Here is a 16984-nt window from a genome sequence, read left to right as displayed (position 1 = left end):
AATTTACCGCGGCATGCATAATATCAGGGAATTCTGACTTTGTCACTCGAGCGGCAAAAGATTTTCTTAATGACTTGCCGACTCATAAAAGTCTTGAAAGAGGGTTTCACCCACAGTTACTGTGAAATGTTTCTTTGCAAACTACGTGCTTTGTTATGTTGTAGTATTTGCGTGCGTGTGCTATTGACTTCTTTTTATCTATCAATAATCGGATGCTCGAACATAGAGCTCACCTAGTTATTCGCGCTGGCACCGTAATATGAACATAACGTATTTACAGAAAAATTGACACTAAAATAGTGCACAAGTGTTTCACCAAAAAAAAGGCATCCCGAAAATGGAAATGCAATATCAAAGGAAAACGTTACATTCGTGAGCTAAAAACTTATGTCTTGACTTTTACTTGATTTCCGGCTTCTCACTAAATTTAATATTAATTTGATTACAGTTCAAATTAGTAGAGTCTTGGGCGTTGTCCGAAGGAAAACTGTACCTTTCCTGATCAAAAGAAAACCTGGTTGGATATAAATCTAGCGCTGAGCATGTGGATGCATATTCATCCGCAGTGAGGTACTCCTAGGCGGCGAATGACGGTCGGAAATTGCGGTTCATGACTTAGTTGTCAGAGTTGTATTCAAGAGCAACTCCAGGAATGTTTTTGCGACACCTGCAAACAAATGATGAAACACACTACAAAACGCAGAAAGGCTTTCTTTGTTAAAGCTTTTCTATTATTGCTTATATGTCATTTAAAATAGGTATCGAACGAGGCCAATTTACCCTGAGTCCCAGTTCATGCCCTCTTTACCAGAAAAACACCGGTGAAGGAAGGTATTGCAGAGCAGTTGTGCTGAAGTGCCTTTTTCGAGCCGGACAGTCAGAAATGTAAAAAAGCTATAGACACTTTTATGTCTGTTGTTACGTGTGATTAATAATGGATGCCTTTGTTTAAATGATAGATTTTAGCAGAATGAAAATGACAGTTGTCGATGGCAATAGCGATGGTGCAGTTTGGATCTTGTATCCCTCTCAACTGCATTGTATTGTTATCGACCCCACCTTGACTAGCTGGAATGACATAAAACAGGGCGGTGGGTGCGCTGAAAAATCAAATGAATAAATAAAACGCGCGCTTCCTAATTGCAATTGTTTATCAGCATTAACACCGTAAGTTCGATTTGCTTGTTACTGTGGGTCTCATATTGTTGGCTGTTGTTCTTCTGTCCATTGCAGTCGTCGCCGTCCGAGGAGTACGAGAGATAGCAGGCGTTAACGTCAGCGAGGCACAGAGGACCCAGTCCCGCCCTTCTTCCAGGAAATCCGTGGTTCCGGCATGCCCAGACATCTCCTTCACCACCAACGTCTCCCTGGAGAAGCCAGACGAAGAGAGGAGAATGAGAGGAAAAAGAACCCCGAAACTCATCAGGGACGTCTTAATTTAAATGAAAAATTCGTCATGCTGACTCTGGTTCTCTGGTCACGTGCTTCTCTGGGCATTTTCCTGCCTTTCCTCCATCTAAGCCAAGGCGAATATGACGGAAAGCGTCCTTCCGCTAGCGGGAAAGAAGCCACGTACGGCTGGTCTCTATAGGACCTCATTTTTCCTACCACGTTCCCCTTGTATGAACACCACGCCAACGTCCTGCCTCTGAAATAAAGTTCTCCGCTGCCACGAGTTTTTGCCTCCAGTTTCTTCGAGTTTGTGCTGCGGCTTTTTTGGGTATTCTGCTGCCGCGATAAGAACAAAGACACTGCTAAAAGGTTAGCACAGAAAGCGCAAGAAAAATTCTTCCTTCTGGTACTCGCAGCTGCCCCTTAACCTTCTATCGCACTCAACTAAGTGGTGGGAGAACCTTGTATATCTCATGGTTCGATGACGGTAATGGACTTTTATGACACATTGGCATCTGTCGCCAAACAGTGCCAATGAATGGTAATCATGGGTTGGTGGTGGTAGTGGTTTTATTAAAAATAATAGTAAAAAGGAAGGAAAAGATGTTTACTAGCCCCGGCATCTGCCATCGATACTGAAGCACCTGAGCTGGGGCAGCGGAAGTAAAGAATAGCAGGCAGAATAGAGAAATGAAATGAAAGAGGTGAGGGGACGGGAAGACGGGATAGGGGGGGAAGTAATATGTACAAACTATTTACACAATAAGAAATGTGTCCAGGTTGTGCGCGTGATTAGTTCAAATCATGGTTTGGAGAATGTAAAAAAAAATCTGATTTTACATATTGCGAACAGCACTGAGGTGTTCTTGCCAGCACAGCGCTGCGCCATAGGTGATGAAAGGCAAGAGCCTTGATAAGTGCTTACCGGTAATACTGTGCCCAAATGCCGAGATACTAGAGAGGCTTTTGCTGTGAGTGGGAGCACGTTGTTGTCGTCATAGCTCTAGTTCATGCTGTTGCCAGTGGAAGATACCGGTTAGCATAAAATCCTTGAAACAAAAGATTTAGCAGCAGCCAGGTATTAAATTTCCAAATGATGACATACGGTCAATTTAAGGACTATGACACTCAATAACCTTGTGCCATTGCACCAGAGGGGAGGCTGCATGTTCTTCTAAATATCTGTAAACGTGTTTCCGTATTCCTTACGGTTACGTTTACATAATTTGCAGAAAACAAGATTTTGTAGGTTTGAAAAACAGGGAGGAATATCAGTACAATCTTAAAATGTATTTTCTTTGCAGGAACAAAGCTTATCGAAGCTGGCTGCTTAAAAAATGAAGAGAAGCAGTTGATTATCGTTGAACAGAAAAACGCCAGTGCCTGGAAAGTGATAGTGGAAGAAAAATATAAATTGCTTGAGAACAGTGCAAGTTCTTAAGAAATATTTTAAATACAAGAAGCTCACAAGAAACAGTTTTTAAAAGAACTTAAGCCACAATTGAGGTGAGGAGACAAGAGATCATTTCGTCCTAGTAAAATGAATAGATGGATGACTGCATTCTTAGAAACAGAAGCACCCAAAACACTTCAATCAAACTGTTTCACTTAGCACCCTTACGCTTACGTAAATGCTTTGGGTTTTATGACCTTGGGAAAGTGTGTGCAAATACCATGGGTCCTTCATCTTCGAGAGGGGAAAACGCAGTGTGAGAGCGTGTACAAGAGAACACAGCAAAGGAGAATAACCTGCTGCAGGTACCGGCATGCACGTCGATAGGCACTTGGTGTGTGTATAGAAGAATTGCTGTTATCCGATTCTCAATTGCCCGCAGAAAAATTAGAAGTGACAGAGTTACAGGGTAAAAGAATTTACACCTGGTGAGTCTAATCAGTTCCCGTAATTATGCTATAATAAATCACTGAACGTACAAATGCCAAGCAGAAGTTAAGCTCATGGATATGTGAGCTTAACCTCACCGATATATCAAAAAGCCAACTTTGACTCCTTGTACATTTAATTGTAAAGACAAGTACTTATTCTACAGCTTAAATTGTACTGTTTTATTTATTGGATGGTACAAATTCAAAAACAAAACTTTGCATATGAATTTATATGAACAACTTTTTCTCGATCAAAATTTCTGGCAATAGCAAAAATATTTTCCACCGTTGTGTATTTTGCTATTGCGGTGTCAGTTGCACGCCTTCGCATGTTCGATGTGCACAGCAGTGAACAGTTCAGCATCAGGCATAGTATAGACTGGCTTTGGTACACATATATACTAGTTAAAAAAATCTTTTCTTTAAAGATTTTTTTGGGTTTCTCGCCCTGCGCGCGATGCTGAAAGCCAACGTGGTACACTTGAGTTCATAAGCGTAATCACGCTCCAGTTGTCTTGCGATATAAAGTTATCAAAATCTTTTGGAACTGTGGGAAACTTTTTGAGTTTATTCTTGCCGAAAAAACCTTCACATTACTACATTTTTTGCTGTCCATGAATGACGCCCAACAATTCCGGACAAAACATTCGAAAATAGAAAAAATGTAATTTACTCTTGCGAAAATAATGAAGGAAAGGATCCATTATACAGATATGTAGTAAAATGTTTCTTTTAAAACGTTTCCATCGATCGCACCGCACAGTTAAGACTCCCATTGGAAACGAATGTGGAACGCTGTTGACGACAAACGTTAATACCAAAAACTATTCAAGACTGCCGTCGGGTGATGTGCGAATATATTGATTGTTATAGTTAAATCTTCCATTACATCAGAAAATTGGGTTCATAAAAGGTTTCCACCTCAAAAATGCTTTTGTTCAGAATTGTTGGGTATGGATAGGCTATCGAAATTGGAACATCCGCAACAAGACAGAAACGAAGTTGCATCCGATTTTCATTTAGGAAAGTTGCAAAAATAAGATGCATTCGTGGAAAATGAACCGACAAATAACATGAAACGGCTCGTAACCGCAAACTTCTGTCAACTTGCCTCGGCAGCGTAATTTTGGAGCTCGCTTATGTAATCCTCTTGGTGTCTTCTGTCCCTAACTTTTTTTTTGCGGTGGCTTGGTTCTTGTCACTTGCTCTGTAGTACGCGGTCTTGCGTTACAAGAGGATTACGTGTGCGATGGCGAGAAGCTTGTTTACAGCCCCAGTTCCCTTCGGCAGCCACGCACAGCGAGAGAAAGCGAAGTGGTAAATGCAGGCGCCGTGCCATTAGCGAACGCTTGACAGGAACGCCCGTCAACGTACACTCGCCGAATCTACTCTGCCGGAGGCACTGGCACGCGCGTCCACATCACGAACAGATGGGAGGCAGGACAAAGAGTCGGGGAGCGAAGCGGCAGGCGTGGTTGAGGTACACAAACGCTCCTCTTGTTTTTCTGCCGGGAAGAAGCGTGTTAGCCTAGTTACAATCTCCTGACCAGATAGAAATGACACACTTAACGAAGCGCGTGGCCTCGGGTATATTTAGATGTAAAAATACCTCCTTGTCCGACGTTGAGCTGGCGCAGTAGCCTATCTTCTTTCAGCTTAATGCGTGTTTCATGAAACTATTTTGGCCCTTACCGGCATCATGGCAGATATGTTAAAATATATTAAACGCTACAAGGAAAATACCGAGAAGTACTGTAAAAACTGCATAAGTGCCTAAAAGTGCCGAAAACATTTTTTATCCTTCGAAGCCATTGCGCTTAGACTGAAAATTTTTTAGGGTGTTTCAAAGCGCATGAAGTGCTTATAAGTTCATATAAATTTCAGTGAAGCGGAAGACTGGGCTAGATGGCGAAACAGTTTATGGATTTTTAACAAATCTTGAAGGTCGTAATGTCTTATTCTTGCAACGCAAATTGGCTGCTTCTAAATGCATTGTTTGCAGTTTCTAACCCTGCGGAAAGCATTTGGACACATACTTTTCTCATGCCAAGAACAGATGACGATAGCGTTGTGTGGGTGTGTGAGAGAGAGAGAGAAAAAAGAAAGAGAGAGAGAGAGTGCGCACGTGTGCGTGCGTGCGTGTGTGTGTGTGTGTGTGTGTGTGTGTGTGTGTGTGTGTGTGTGTGCGTGCGTGCGTGCGTGCGTGCGTGTGCGTGCGCGTGTGTGTGTGTGTGTGTGTGTGTGTGTGTGTGTGTGTGTGTGTGTGCGTGTGTGTGTGTGTGTGTGTGTGTGTGTGTTTGTGTGTGTGTGTGTGTGTGTGTGAGAGAAAGCATTTTTTATCGTTAAATCATCAATGCGAGTAAAAGTTTATGCACGTAAGGAGCAATATTCAACACAAGACAAATTACTATCCGCCGGCAACCTCTGGCATTATACGCATTAGAAAGAGAAAAATAAGAAAGGGGAAGGGAAAGTTATCTGAAAATAGTCTTCACAGTGGCGCTGTTTGCTTTGAGGCATTTGGTGAGCTTCATGGTGTGTGGTTTCCCAACATCTCCATTTAAAGATTAGGGCTAGAGCGCAAACATGTTCCCAGAACGTACAAAACGCAATCAACGGGCCACAAGAGCGGAAGTGGGTAAAAATAGTACGCGGGCTTACAGTAGCGCATGCAATAAAGCTGCAGCTAAACCTGAAATTTTCGATCCTCTTTAATCATACACGAAAGGTACAAGAAAATTATGAAGAATAAGAACTGTAATCACCTTCCCTCTCGCATATGCTACGGTAGAAAGAAGTCACATCTTCGCTTCGCTAATATATCCTATGTCCATAGGTGCCTTATTCACGCCGGCAGTGAATGACATGGGATGCAAAAAGATTGGGGTGGCGTTTGAGGTATTCCAGCTGAAAGACGTATTTTTGATCGCCCCTGCGCATAATTATAATTTAACTTCCCTGCCCGACCAACCAGTGGACCGTAGAACACAGCCAACACAGGTGTCATCTCAGCCGGACAATATTGGTACCGTAATTGTCGGCATACAGTATGCACCAGTTATTTTTTCACTGGATTTTGCGCGCCGGGTGTATGATCCGCATACGGTGCATTGCCCTCGCAGGCTACATAGAATCGCGTTGGTGATTCAATTTTATACTGGGCGATATTTTGTATGAAAATGACGTATAGCTTGGTCCTATAGATAGTCCGCCAAAGCTAAAATTTTCCCTTTTAAGCATGTATAGCCTGCGGGCTGCATACCCGAACTGATGGCAATCTTCAGCTTGCGAATGGAGAACAGTGCGCACTTTTTAACTGCAGGGAGAAAGTATAGTCGGTTTATGTAGCTCAGGCGAGTAATGCTAGAGTGCAAACATCTTCCCAGAACGCGAAAAAACGCAGTCAACGAGCCTCAAGTTATCGTCCTGCAACTTCCTTTTCTTTTCAATATTGTAATACGTGCGATCTCAATAGATAATAACAAATATATGGAACGTATACCGTATAGGCCTCTTCGTTTTCGGGTTTCATATCTCAGAAAGGGAGCAAAAATCGGGCGATATTTGTTTATTACAAATTCTGGTACAAGTCAGGCTATTGAGCGAAAAGTAGCATGAATGGGGGTTTTCCAGTTTCCTTATTTTCTGCAAAGGCCAATTTACTGTAAGCGTTCGTTTTGGCGCGGGACATAAAACACCGTATATTTTGCTCACTAATAAAAAAAGAACATGGGAGTTGCTAGTTTTACTCAACAACTGTTTTCCAAATGGGACTTTTTTATTTAACTATTAGAATTATTTTACTGCGTGCATTACCTGTATGCTACTCAGCACTTCGGCGTCCGTGCAGGACCTCCCCGTCTTGTACACTGCATAAACATTCATTCAGCGCCACAGCAGCCATTTTAACCGTGCAATACCTTTGGAGCAGGACGTCGTTAGCGTGGATAGCGCTTGACGCAATGATGCCGATAAGACGTGTAGAAGTATCCTTGTTTCGGTCTGTGGTACTGAAACGTGCTTTTCGAACTTACCTTCAAATTAATCAGGATCATGTATAACGAGCGTTTAAAGAGGTTTATAATCGCCAGCTGCTATAAAGCACCCCTGCAGCATAAATAGGAGATATCCGCATATTTTCGTGAGGTGTCTGCAGCTTTGTGCACCGGAATGTGTGTGTTGCCTAGGAGGCACATTTTATGTTAGAACTCGGGTTTAGCCCGATTTTCTAAATACCTGCTTTGGGTGGAAGAGTAGTACAAAATCGAGTTTTAGCGGAAAAAGAATGGTCCTTTATGTACGATAATCAATATTTCACCAGCGAGGCCCCGCCGCTGGCAAACTGAACACGAATGCTCGATCGTGTGGCTTGAACAGCGGCACGAAGTGTTGGCTGCCAGGTTCGAGGCCACGCTGCACGGTGTGTTTGCGGCTCCTGACGACAGCGGGTTCCCTATAGAGACCCTATCATGGTTTCAGATCCAGCGACCAAGGCTCAAAAGCGGTAATGTTGCTTCAAGCCAGGTGTTAGATTATTCGTGATAAGTTTGCGGGCGACGGCAAATGCGAGTGCAAGATGAAACTTCGCTTTATTGAACTCGATGAGTATATGGGACTGGAGGTGTGAAATGTGTTAATTATTTACTGTAGGCAGTTATTATAGGGCTACTGCATGATTGCGCTCGCAGCATGCACTACGTGAGGATGTGCTGTGAAAATATTTATAGATCACAGGTTTATAAAATAGAATGTGAGGGTGACTGTGCCATGCTTTCGCTAAAAAAAAGATGTAAAGATTGTTTGTAGGCAAAGGCGCTTTTTAATGCTTCATTTATACCGGGGGCAACGCGCTCCCTTTAGCACGTTCCATTCGCTGCCAGCCGTAATTCAAAGCGCAAGTCAAAGGCGGTGTCACGGCAGTTTGGCCTAACCGCCCATCGGCCTAACCGCCCACTTGTTTGCTCAAAAATCGCACAAAGGCGGCATTTGGTGCTCAGTCTTGTTTTGCGTTACGTTTGGGCGGAGTAATTGCCTGGTTCGGTCAAAATTAATTGAAAATTATCATCGGCTGTGGCGACGGCGTACCAAAACTGCGAGCTTTCGCAGCAATGATGCCTGTAGCGCCATCATGCGTCCTCCAGACAAACGAGCACTCTACCGTGCTGGGAGGCTGCGGAGAAACTCATAGGAGAACTGCAATGTGCGGGGAGGGGGGCAGTTGCGTGCAACAGCGTTTTATGCGCCCAATTTTGATATAACAGCCGAGAAAGCACTTTCAAACCAACCGCGCAGCCGCTTTCTCCCCCTTGAGTTTCGCCGAAGCCTCAATGGTAGAGTGCTCGTTCCTCCGGCGAGCACATATGGCGCTTAGGGCACGATTTCTGCGAAAGCTTGCCATTTCGGACCACCGTCAACGCAGACGATGGAGATTTTCGGTTAATTTTACCGAATCAGGCAAGTAACTAATCTAAATTTAGTATAAAACAAAACTGACCACCAAATGCAACCTCTGCGCGAAATTTGAGCCCGAACAAACGTGCTATCAGACCGAGAAATTTTATCGAATTTCTCTGATTTACGCAACAGTCAGTACATTGAAACACGCTATTGCACTCTGCTGGACTCATTTTAGTATATATTGCAAAGTTTTTTACTTCTCTCTTAATATGGCGCCGTGTGCCAAGCGTGCAAGACAGAAAGTTGATTCAATGTTTTTTTAAAGGTCGAAAAAAAAAACGAATTGCTCATTTACAACCCACTGCTGCTTCCTGAGGCCGATATCCAGATTCCCTTTTCACCCATTCACATATCTTCACCTGGCGTGGATTGTGCCATTGAACGCCTACCTCATCACACTAGCCCAGGACCCGATGGTACCAACGCGAAACTGTTAAAAATTACCTGCCACCACACAGCTTTTCATCTATCTCTTATTTTCCAACAGTCACTCGATACGACAGGTGTGCCGGAAGATTGGAGGTCCGCTTATGTCATCCCGGTATTTAAATCTGGAGACAGATCCGTTCCTAACAATTACATGCCAATTTCTCTAACCTCGATATGTTGCAAGGTACTCGAACACATAATATACACTAACATTATGACTCATCTTAACCAAAATAACTTGCTTCATAACAACCAATATGACTTCCGGAAACATTTATCGTGTCAGACACAGTTATTTGAGTTAATAACGGACCTTCTTCAAGCAATCGGCTCTTCCCTCTACATTGAGTGCATCTTTATTGATTTCTCTAAAGCCTTTGATCGCGTGCCTCATAACCGCCTAATGATAAAGATACGCAACCTGCACCTGGATCAAAGTGCTACGCAGTGGATCAACGCATATCTAACAAGCCGCTTTCAGTCAGTTAAGTTAGGGAGCTTCTTATCAAGACGTACAGGTGTTGCTTCAGGAGTACCCCAGGGTTCGGTGCTGGGTCCACTGGTTTTCTTAGTATATATTAATGACATCACGTCGAACATAACATCAGCAATACGATTATTTGCAGACGACTGTGTAATTTACCGATTAATATCGAGCCCTTGCGACATCATTGCTCTCCAGGCTGATCTTGATGAGCTAACTCATTGGCGCGGCAGGTGGCAAATGGTAATTAACGCAGATAAAGCTAAACATCTCCAGTTTACTTCCGCTTTTAACACGAGTCCTAATGCCTACACAGTTAATAATACTCTCATTGAAACTGCAGCGTTGGTAAAATACCTCGGTGTTAATTTTAGCTCTAATTTATCTGGAGCTCTCGTATAGAACTGATCCCTACGAAAGCCTTAAAAAAAACTGTCTTCTTAAACGCCGACTACACCAAGCCAACCAGGACACAAAACTACACGCATACAACATGCTAATCAGGCCTGCAATAGAATACGCGTCAGTGATCTGGAACCCTCAGTATAGCTATCTTATTAACATGTTAGAATCTGTGCATAACAAGGCTGCTCGGTTCATCCTTTCCCTTTATTCTCCGCATCAAAGTGTAACAGCACTGAAAATATCGCTCCATCTCCCGCCTCTGGTCATGCGCAGAAAATTCAGCCGTTTATCTTTTTTCTATAATCTTTACCACAGCAACACACCGTTTGCAAGTTCACATCTTCTCCCGGCACCACACACATCGGCTCGTGTAGATCATGTGAAGAAGACTAAACCAATTTTCGCTCGGACAGAACGACACAAATACTCACCTTTGGTACTAGCCATTGAAGAGTGGAATTCGCTTCCTTCTAGCATTGCGGCTATCGCTGGAACATCATCATTTCGAACAGCTCTTTGGTCATACTTAGAAAATTCCAATGTAGAATGATGTGCGTTTTTTTTCCCGTTTGCTTCAGTGTGTGCGTGTCGGCCTTAACGTTCCATGAAATGTTAGATGCCATGTTTTGTAACTTCTGAAGGTGCGATTTTTGTCTTGTTTTGTGGGATTTGCTACATGTGCATTTTTTAAGTACCTGTTCCTAGCTATTGTCGTCCCCCCCCCCCCTTCCTATTAACTTGTACCTGGCTTCTTGACTTGTTTATTTCTGTTTTCAGCCGTTTATATGCTGTATTGTGCATTTGTCAAGTTTTCTTTGATGAATCCCCCCCCCCCCCCCTATGTAATGCCCGCATCGGGCCTTTAGGGTATTGAAATAAATAAATAAAGTTTCTGGTGATACTCTATATAAAATAATAATAATAATAATAATAATAATAATAATAATAATAATAATAATAATAATAATAATAATAATAATAATAATAATAATGACTTTAGTTTTCCCTCGGTACAAGGAAAAGGAGCAGCCGCAAAAAGCTGCTGCGAAGAGCAGCTTGACGGGGCTTCTGCCCCCATATTTGACAACAGTTGGCAGCGTGACACGAGTCAGCACACAGTGAAACAACCAAAAAGGTTAACAATGAAAGTAACTGAAAATCAAACTGCAAAAAAAAAAAAAACGCAACGAAATAGTTCAGGCAAAATCCATGGCAATCCTACAGACAAACATATGAAAGAAAACAGTGTACACTTGACAGGACTTCTCATAGGACGGAATGAAGATTTTCATTGATAATATGGCATCTAAGACATCATCAATAAGGTGTGGAGGGTTTTATTGTTCTTGTGGAATAGTGAGAGTAGAATTTATGATTGTAATAGTCAGAAAGTAATGCTTTGGGTCTCGTTCCTGCGGTCAGTTCCTCCTCCGTTCCCGGCTCCGTATCCGCCACCGCTGCCGCCTCCTCATCCAGTACCATATACGCCACCAGTTCCATATCCGCCACCACTTCCACGACCACTTCCGACTCCACTTCTACCTTCATAACCGTCATAACAAACGCCACTTCCAACACAGTAACCGCCAGCGCTTCCGCCACCGCTTCCACTGCCGCTTCCACCGCCACTTCCACCGCCGTGTCCGCCGACCCCCCCCCCCCCCCCCCCCCCCCCGCCACCGCCTCCACTACCGTACCCGCTGCTCCTTTGCGTTCCGCTGTCGCTTCCTCCACCAGTCACAACTCTACTCCGGCTTTCAAAACCACCACTAAAGCTTCCTCCATAGCTTCCTCCGTAGCCACCACTTCCACCACTTCCGACTCCACTTCTACCTTCATAACCTTCATAATTCCAACACCACTTGAACCACCGTAACCGCCACCGCATCCGCCACCGCCTCCACTGCCGCTTCCACCGCCACTTCCACCGCCGCTTCCGCCACCGTGTCCGCCGACCCCCCCGCCACCGCCTCCACTACCGTACCCGCTGCTCCTTTGCGTTCCGCTGTCGCTTCCTCCACCAGTCACAACTCTACTCCGGCTTTCAAAACCACCACTAAAGCTTCCTTTATAGCTTCCTCCGTAGCCACCACTTCCATCACTTCCGACTCCACTTCTACCTTCATAACCTTCATAATTCCAACACCACTTCAACCACCGTAACGCCACCGCTTCCGCCACCGCCTCCACTGCCGCTTCCACCGCCACTTCCACCGCCGCTTCCACCGCCGCTTCCGCCACCGCAGCCTTCGCCATGACCGCCATCGTAGTCGCCACCGTATCCACCGCCGTAACCACCTCCGTAACCACCTCCGTAACCACCTCGGTAGCCACCTCTGTAGCCACCTCCGTAGCCACCACTGTAACTATACCACGGTGTCCAGCAATCACGCTGGTGACGCCTACAGAACTTGATACAGCAATTGCTTGATCTTGTCCAGTCCAGCCGCGATGAGCTCTCTCGATGTTATCTTTCCACGGCCACCACCTGAAACCTCTTCGGAAAAGGCTGCATCCTGACGCGCCTCCGACGGTCACGACGAAGTAAATAAGATACTGAAAGGAAAATAATGGATTTAAATTGAGACACACACAAATCTAATTTTTTTCGAGGAGCCTCGAGCTGCTCATTGAAGCGTTATCAGCTTTCTCACTTCAAGAAGCCTCCTTTTGGAGAATATTCATCCTTGTGGGTAGAAGTATATATCCCTCATTTTTCCCAAGGAATCTCTCTACCCTTCTTCATATTATTACAGCTTTTTCTGTGTCTCTTTCTGTGCGTGGTATCCAAGAATCTATTCTAAAGCATTTTTATATGCTTAAATAGGTTTAGCACTGGTCTCTGACGATGCTTGATCGAAACGTGATACAAACAGACTTTTCGTTCTTTTAGAAGTCACACTCCATCGAGAAAAAAATAAGAAATCTCTGAAACAAAAGGAAGCGTAGGGAGGTATTTCTAGTATATTTTGCTGCGGTTAGATGTGGAAATTGAAGTTAAACCATTTTAGGTGAAATATCATTTCACAAAGTACAGGCATACTGCCCATGGGAGTTGTACCCGTGACCTCCGCATGTCATGTGTGCTGCTCAGCCAATCAGATAGGGAAGCGGCTGCCTTCCTCTTGATTTTCGGAGGTGTTTAAGTTCATTTAATGCTCCTGTATGACACTCCGTAGGTCTGAGTGAAGCCATTTACGTGATGTGCTGAAGGCATAATAGATGCACTGGTTTTCAACATTAAGTACACTTTCTGTTCTGCCCTTCTGCACGAACTTCAACTGCCGTTGATGCTTTCATTGTTTTTCTGAAGATTAAAAAAAAATCTGTGGAGGCTTTAATTCTTTTAATACATTAAACATTGTCCCGTGAAACAGTGCACGAGGCAAAATAAGATGCCATTCCATAATCAACATATAACTGACTCTTGCAGAGTGCACACGAAGCTGTCGCTGTGGACATATGGACAATATTTTCAAGCCTAGTTGAATGACAGACACCGTGCCCAGACCAATGTATGCACTGTTTTGTTTCACGGCCGACTACAGTGGGTGTTTTTCCATAGTCGGGCTCTGCGTGTAGCCGGGATACATTTCGAATTTGCTTACTTCATCGCAACTTTTTTTCTTTTTTAATGGCGTTTCGCCGTGTTGAATTGACACATGATTTGTTGCGATTACTAGGGCGTGAATATTAAGTTTTGAATGTGATCGTAGGCTAGCAGAGCGCAATTTGCTCCCTTGTCAGAATGTGTTCCACAAATAGCAGCCCATGCCCTGTGGACAAAGTGCGACGCTGAGGCTCGCACCAATTTCTGTGCAGTTTCTTCCTTGATATTCTCTAATTTTCTTTACTGTTCTACTGTGGACACCTTTGGGCACACCGAGAAACGCTTGATATCATCAGCGCAGCTTGCGTCTGAAGAGTGTTCTTCATGTCTTCTGCGCGCTCGTAGGTATTCATGCTTTTCCTTTTTTTTTACGTTCAGACAATCCTAGAGAGCTGGATAATGTCTCATTTTGTCCCTGAAAATTCAAATTGTTAGACTTTACATAAGGTAAGACTAATAACCATCTTGGACAGCAAGGTGACTGAGCTGCTTAGTATAGAATAATGTTTCGTGCAAAATTTTTTCCTCTTTTCGACTGGTTTTTCTGTTCACCAAGCACCCCAAGGCTCACTTCGCAATTTTTACCTCTGCTTTGAATGAGAAAATCTGGACAACGTTTAGAGTAACTGTAATAGACATGTGGCTGAACCTAGGAAATAAACATCAAGTTTGTATGATTGCATGTTTTTATGCTAGGTGTGCTAAGTAACAAAATGCGCGTTTTGTTTCGTGTCGTGTTTGCCGCACTCTGCCCTAACTGCGAGTGGATGAGACTGAAACCCGGCAAAGGGTTGAAATGACTGCTCCCGACACTGTGTGTTTTCAAAAACATACGTGATGCAGCTGCCGCGGTTGCTCAGTGCTTATGGGGCTCGGCTGCTGACCTGAAAGACGCGGGTTCGATCCCATCAGCACCCGGTCGCACTTTGCTGGAGCCGAAATGCTAGAGGGCCGTGTACGGCGCGATGTCAGTTGTCGTTATAGAGTGCCCCAGGTGGCCAAAATTATCCAGAGCCCTCACTACGGCGTCCTTAAGTGCCCTAAGCGCTTCAGGACGTTCAACACCATAAAACCGAACCAAATGTACTTGATCAAGTCTTCTGCACGTTGACCACTGCGTATCTGTCTTTGTTAGGATGCACAGCGCAAAAGTTTGTTCCTCGCGTTCAGACAAACAAAACTCAGCGAAATTATAACTCAGTGGATCAAGTCACGAAAGGTGGCATTTGGCCATGCTAATTTACTTCTAGCAACGAGCGTCAAATAAAGGTTCCGCAGTTACGCGTGAATTCTTATCCCCGCGCACGATTGCGCTGCCAAACACAGGTCTATACGATGAAACCCAATAGAAATCTTTAGCTGGCAGCAGCTGGCACGCACGTGAATATTTGTCTGCGCAGAATTTCTGCAGAGGAAACTGTGTTGTTGTGGCGTATAGACACGAGAAACCACAGGTACTGCTAATTGTTGTTTAATTCAGCGCAAACTGATTTTACAGCGTGATTCACCAAGCCTCCCGCAAAAGCTGGCAGTTTGCTTGTCGGTTATCGTTACGGGATTATAGTCTCGGTGCCTTTCAGGACTGATCGGAACTTACACATTCTGCGAACAGGTAGCGCCCTTACCTTAAGAAAATATTGCGGAAATTGCATCTGAGGACTCACTTTTCGCTAGTGTGATATGAAAAAACGTTGCTAAGTCACTTTCAGCTGCCTTCGCTGACGTTTTTTTTTCTTTTCAGCTGGTCAATACTATTGTTCGTTTTTACCAATGTCGCTTTTTTCTTAGACCCATATTATGCCCATACGGTTTCTACCGACGGCTCTCTCGGCGGCGATGCAATTTATTGGTTATCTAGTTTTGACTGCCCTCTTGGACTTGGTGAAACAAACGATGGCGTGAAGAAATTCGAACGTGTGACAAACCTGGGTCGCACTGACACCTGGCGCACTTTGCTGGTTCATTGTAAAGCTGATGGGGGATAATGACAGTATGTATTAGTGAGCATGCCTGACCAGAAAAAATGCCGTTGGGGTTAATTTTACTATATGCGGCATGGGTAGAAGACATAAACTGGCGATGTTGGCGTCAACAATGCTAATACTCTGTAGGTCCGAGAAGTAACAAAATATATGGGACCAGTGTAGAGTACTTCGTGTAGCTTAGGACGAACCGTGCATGTCTTTCTACAGTGCACTGAAGAAACAACCATGCATTAATAGTCCATGGTAGAGAGAGGTTGGTCAGATGGTTTATGCTAATAACGAAGTGAACAAGGGAAGGAAAAGCCTCAGGGTGCTTGCCAACGTTTCAACAAGAGGACTTGTCTTCGGCCAAACGATAGTCCTCTTGTCGAAGCACGCTCAGGTTCTCCCTCCCTTGTTGGCTTTGTGATCATGCATTACTAGGTAATTTTCAGTTTATCCCCATGGCCCATGCGTTTTCCTGTCTTAAAAATGAACATTAGTGCTGTTGTTTGGGAACGCACCTTTATTCCTAACCAATGTAACTAATTAGTCGTAACTGAGGTTTAGAGCAACTATAATTACCCATAGTTTCCTGCAGGAAAGTCAACTTTTCATGAGCTTAGCAGGCGTTTCAGGGGCACGGATCGCTTTCGGTCCGTAATCTGGTAGCTTTTGTTACGTTATTGATGATTTTGAGGATTATATAAATTCGGAAAGCTACGCATACAACGGCGCCTCATGCGGTGAGAGAGATAAGTCTCGCACGGTGCCTTTAATCGGAATCAAAACTCTACAAGCATTTCTGCAGCGAAGCAACATATCGATGATTTGATTTTTACCAAAGCCCTTGAAAACAGCCTTCGTCCATGCTTGGTTGAGCATCGTCCGAAATTTCGCCGTGGGGGGTGCAAGCACAGCGCGGGTATTTTTCTGCTTTGAGTTCTGTGTGTGAAAATTCAAGGTGCCTCAAAGCAAAATGTATTTTAAACATAGAAAGGGCAAGCGCTGCATCATGTGATATTTGCTCATTAACGTTTTGATTTTTACTAAACCTCGACATGCAACAGCATTTTAAAATTATATGAAGTACCGAATCGAATTTCATCCCAGATGATTCGCCAAAGTTTTCTAGCGTTGTTCTGGTTCACTGCAGCTGTCTTTCAGGCGAAGTAAGGTAATTTCAGTAAAATACTATTGCAAATGGTCGCGCTGGCAAGCTTTCTACGGCCCACTTACCGCAGTCATCATTGGCATTCCCAGCCAGGTAGGCGCCAGCACTCCGAATGAACGACACCGAGTGCTCTGTGTCTCAAAAACCACAGCGACGGACGGGAATACTTCTTATTTTTATTTTGA

General features: G+C 44.1%; 1 protein-coding gene across 1 annotated transcript in view; it reads left to right on the top strand.

The window, feature by feature from the left end:
- Positions 1 to 1675, top strand: part of LOC144136358 (uncharacterized) — a 122026-nt gene extending 120351 nt beyond the window's left edge. Inside the window, exon 3 of the mRNA XM_077668617.1 lies at positions 1234 to 1675. Coding sequence (XP_077524743.1) covers positions 1234 to 1263 — 30 coding nt within the window. The 3' untranslated portion in view covers positions 1264 to 1675. The remainder of the gene's footprint in view (positions 1 to 1233) is intronic.
- The last annotated feature ends 15309 nt before the right edge of the window (positions 1676 to 16984 follow it).

This window comes from Amblyomma americanum, chromosome 6 (assembly GCF_052857255.1).
Source record: "Amblyomma americanum isolate KBUSLIRL-KWMA chromosome 6, ASM5285725v1, whole genome shotgun sequence".
Taxonomy (NCBI): domain Eukaryota; kingdom Metazoa; phylum Arthropoda; class Arachnida; order Ixodida; family Ixodidae; genus Amblyomma; species Amblyomma americanum.
Note: the sequence above shows the minus strand (reverse complement) of the source record. Positions and strands in the feature narration are given on the sequence as shown.